General features: G+C 44.2%; 1 protein-coding gene across 1 annotated transcript; it reads left to right on the top strand.

Moving 5' to 3' along the window:
• The first annotated feature begins 711 nt into the window (after window positions 1-711).
• Window positions 712-2,603, top strand: LOC130939656 (uncharacterized). The gene is made up of 2 exons (XM_057867744.1): window positions 712-1,474; window positions 1,558-2,603. The coding sequence occupies exons 1-2, from the start codon at window positions 712-714 to the stop codon at window positions 2,601-2,603; spliced, it is 1,809 nt and encodes a 602-aa protein (XP_057723727.1).
• The last annotated feature ends 953 nt before the right edge of the window (window positions 2,604-3,556 follow it).

The following is a 3,556-nucleotide window of genomic DNA, read 5'->3' as shown; positions in this document are numbered from 1 at the left end:
CTTCGTCCCCAACTTCTTTAGGGTTAGTCGTGGTACGAACCGACTTCGTAGGGAAGAGGTCGGTACAAGGTGAGGCTCAACCCTTTTGGGTTGGGCCTTTTGTTGGGACCTGGGCCTTATTATTGGGTCAGGATATGAACAGTGCCCCTACTCGAGCCCAATTTCTTTTAAGATTTGGGTTCGAGTATTCTACTCGGGGTCGTGACCGGCTTGTGAGGGAACCGACGTGATTGTTTGCAACTGACATGAATTTTTGTGACTTTTGATTTTCACAGTTACATCTAATCAAACGTCGCGTCCGTTAGGGGTATGCGTAGGTATTAATTACCTTGGTAACGGTGCATTCATTAATGATCGCTTCCATTTTTACCATTATGCCCCTAACGTGCTTATAAGTGCTTCCCCCTTCTTTCGTTGTTTCGTTTTTTCGATTTTTCAAATTTTCCCTTTCATCTGTTCGTGGAACACTTTCGTATCTGTTCGTGGAACACTTTCGTTGAAGGCTTTCATCTTCCTCTACCCCTTTTCAGGCAAAGGTTGGTTCTTTCTTCCCTTTTATTAAGTGCTTCTGTTTGCATGCCTTTTATTTTCTTTGGAGAGGGAGAAGATGACGCCGTAGGTTTCTGTTAGATTCCATGCCCCCTTAGGAGCTCTCATTTTTTATTCTTTTTTCTTTTTCCTTTGTAGGTTTTCATCGTACCTTAGGAAAAAATGTCTTCTATAGAAGTTCTTGCTCAGTGGGTTGATGTTACGGTCTTGGGGGAGGAACCCTTGGTTGATGCCGAGTTTATCACCAACCTTCGCACTCATCACCATATTTGTACCTCTGAGGAGGATGAGCCAAAGTATGAATTGGTGGTCCCGGATCTGGAAGACCGGGTTTGTTTTGGGAGGGATACTGAGGAGGTCCCTCATTTTTTCTACATGTATGAAAGCATGATTATCCGTTTGGGTGTTTTTCTTCCATTTTCTAATTTTGAAATAGCTGTTTTACGTCACTGCCGAATTGCTCCTACCCAACTTCACCCCAATTCTTGGGGTTTTCTGAAAATTTACCAGTTTATCAGCCATGCCTTAGATTTTCCGACCTCTTTGAGGATTTTCTTCTATCTTTTCCACATGACCAAGCCCTTCAGTGGGCTAAATAACAAGCAGCAATGGGTGTCTTTCCGAGCCATACAAGGTCGGAGAGTTTTTACCCTTTTTGATGAATCCTTCCATGACTTCAAAAATTATTTTTTCAAAGTTCAACGTGTAGAGGGTCACCACCCCTTTTTTCTGGATGAAAATTCTGTTCCTCGCTTTCCTCTGTACTGGTTGGAGGCCTCCCCCTGTGAGAAACATGGTTTGGACGACTTGGATGAGGTGGAGGCAGCCATTATGGGGTTCCTCCGAGAAGTGTGGGGGAGGGCCCCATATCTGGATACCAAAAAATTTCTCCAGGGGTCGCCGACCTTTGTCCAAACACAATTAGGTAGCCTTTGTCTTTTCTGCTTTATTTCCAACTTGTTTTCCCGACTTGTCTGACTTTTTTGGCTACTAATTTATTTTTTGCAGAGATGGTGAAGAGGAATTCCAGTGAATCTTACCAGAGGGTCCAGGAGGCCAAAGCGAAGTCCCGTGCTAGGACCGGTAGCGCCAAGGTAACTAGCTCTCCTCTTCCTCTTCCTCCCCCTTCTTCCCAAAATTTGGGGACCTCTTCTCGTACTATTGTTGTTTCCTCCTCGGCCTCTTCTCAGCCGCCCCCTTCCCCCCGATCTTTTCTTGAGTCAGACAAGAAGAAGCGCAAGACTTTAGAGTCTTCCTCTTCTTTTGAAGGTGAGGCTAAGGTGGATGCTCCTGCATTTATCCGGAAACACATCTATCCCCATACCCGTATAGGTATGGATGATGTTTCTTTCCGGAACCACCTCACTATTCTGGCTCAGAAAAATGTCAGGGCGGTGGCGGTGTGCACTAAGTTTCTTGATATTTTTGAGAAGGCTCCTCTTAGCTCTATGGGTTCAACTTCGAGGGTTGAAGAGTTGGAGGAAAGGCTTCTCATGTATCATAAACATGAGAAGGAGTTGAAGGAGGAGGTCGCTAAATTGAAGGAGGAGAGGGATGGCCTTCGGGAGAAGGGGAGCAAGTTACAAGCCCAATGCAATATGGAGGAGGGCTTGAGGAAGAAGGCGCAAGAGAGTTATTCGAGCTTGTTCAAGGACCTCGTGGAGGTGAGGAAGGACTTGTTGAATTCTCGGATTGCTTACGTCGAGTTGGAGGACTCTATTGCTGAGGGAACCGAGGAGGCTTGGAGGATTTTTAAGGAGCAGGTCGGAGTCCTTGCTCCCGATCTGGATCTCTCTCCTTTGGACCCTGACAAGATTGTCATTGATGGGGCCATTGTGTCTCCTCCCCGAACTGTGTCTGAGTCCGAGTTGAAGACTCGGGGTCAGAGAATCATAGAGTCTCCTCCTCGACCAGACGACGCTCCGAGTTCTTCCAAGGCTCCCGAGACTTCTCTTCCAACTTCTGTGGGTGCTCCTCTCCCTGGTCCTGGTGGCGTTGCGGCCGATCTTCCTGATTCTGGTGGTGATCCAACTACTCCCGGTGGTGATGCTTAAAATTTTTGTTGGCTATATGGGGGCCCGGCCTGTGGGTCCCCTCTTTTTAAACTCTCTCTTTTATGTTGGTGGTGGTAGTTGACATTTTATTTGGCCTTTTAAGGCCGTAAACAAAATATTTTAGAAATACCCTTTTTTGGATAAGGGTTTAAGTTATCTTTCGTGTGCATGCTTTTCTGTTTTTGATACTTAGAAAATTTCTTCGATCTTTTCTTGAAAAACCTCCTTTGGCTTGTCTGTCCTTCTGAGCTTTTTTCGCTTTGAGGACTTAGGACAGTCTTTTAGCTTTTTTAATAGGTTTTTTGATCTCTTTTTCACTATTCCTTATACTCAACTTTGCGGTTTATTGAGTTTTTGTGACTTAGGTTATTTTTGCGATGCATTTTTTCTACTCGGTTTTTCATTTCGATTTATGGGTCGAAGTGTTTCCGAGCTACTCGGGCTTTCATTTCGACTTATGAGTCGGAGTGTTTCCAAGTTTCTTACGATCAACTTTTATAACCTCTTTACACCGACTTGTACCTCGTCGTTTTATCCTGACGACCATCTAGGTCGGTTCATGGGATTTTCACGCTTTGTCGAGCTTAAGTCGGCGCGTTTCGTAGAAAAAGAAAAAGAATAATCGAGAAGGAATTTTTTTGTAAGAGATGTTTGTAAAAGATCTTTATTTATTTGGAAAGGTACTTTTACTGCTACTAAGGGTTTTTAGCAATTTATTCCCCTTAGGCCCTACTGTGATGCCTCATTAAAAACCCTTCTTCAGAAAAAATCCTTTGTTTTTTTTTGGGAAAAAATCGTGAAGTAGGAAAAAGAGTACATCAGGGAGTAGGGTTCGCTTTTAACTATAGTACCTTTTCATGTTGCAAGCATGCCACGACCTTGGTAACTCGGTGCCGTTTAGGTCGGTCACCTTATAATAACCTCTTCCTAAGACTTCTCTAATCTTGTATGGT

This window comes from Arachis stenosperma, chromosome 7 (assembly GCF_014773155.1).
Source record: "Arachis stenosperma cultivar V10309 chromosome 7, arast.V10309.gnm1.PFL2, whole genome shotgun sequence".
Classification (NCBI taxonomy): Eukaryota; Viridiplantae; Streptophyta; class Magnoliopsida; order Fabales; family Fabaceae; genus Arachis; species Arachis stenosperma.
The sequence above is the reverse complement of the archived record's forward strand: the minus strand, read 5'-3'. Positions and strand labels throughout refer to the sequence as shown.

Coding starts and splice junctions, on each gene's coding strand:
- LOC130939656 (XM_057867744.1), top strand. CDS start 712: ATGTCTTCTATAGAAGTTCTTGCTCAGTGGGTTGATGTTACGGTCTTG. Junction 1,475..1,557: donor CTTTGTCCAAACACAATTAG/GTAGCCTTTGTC, acceptor TATTTTTTGCAG/AGATGGTGAAGAGGAATTCC.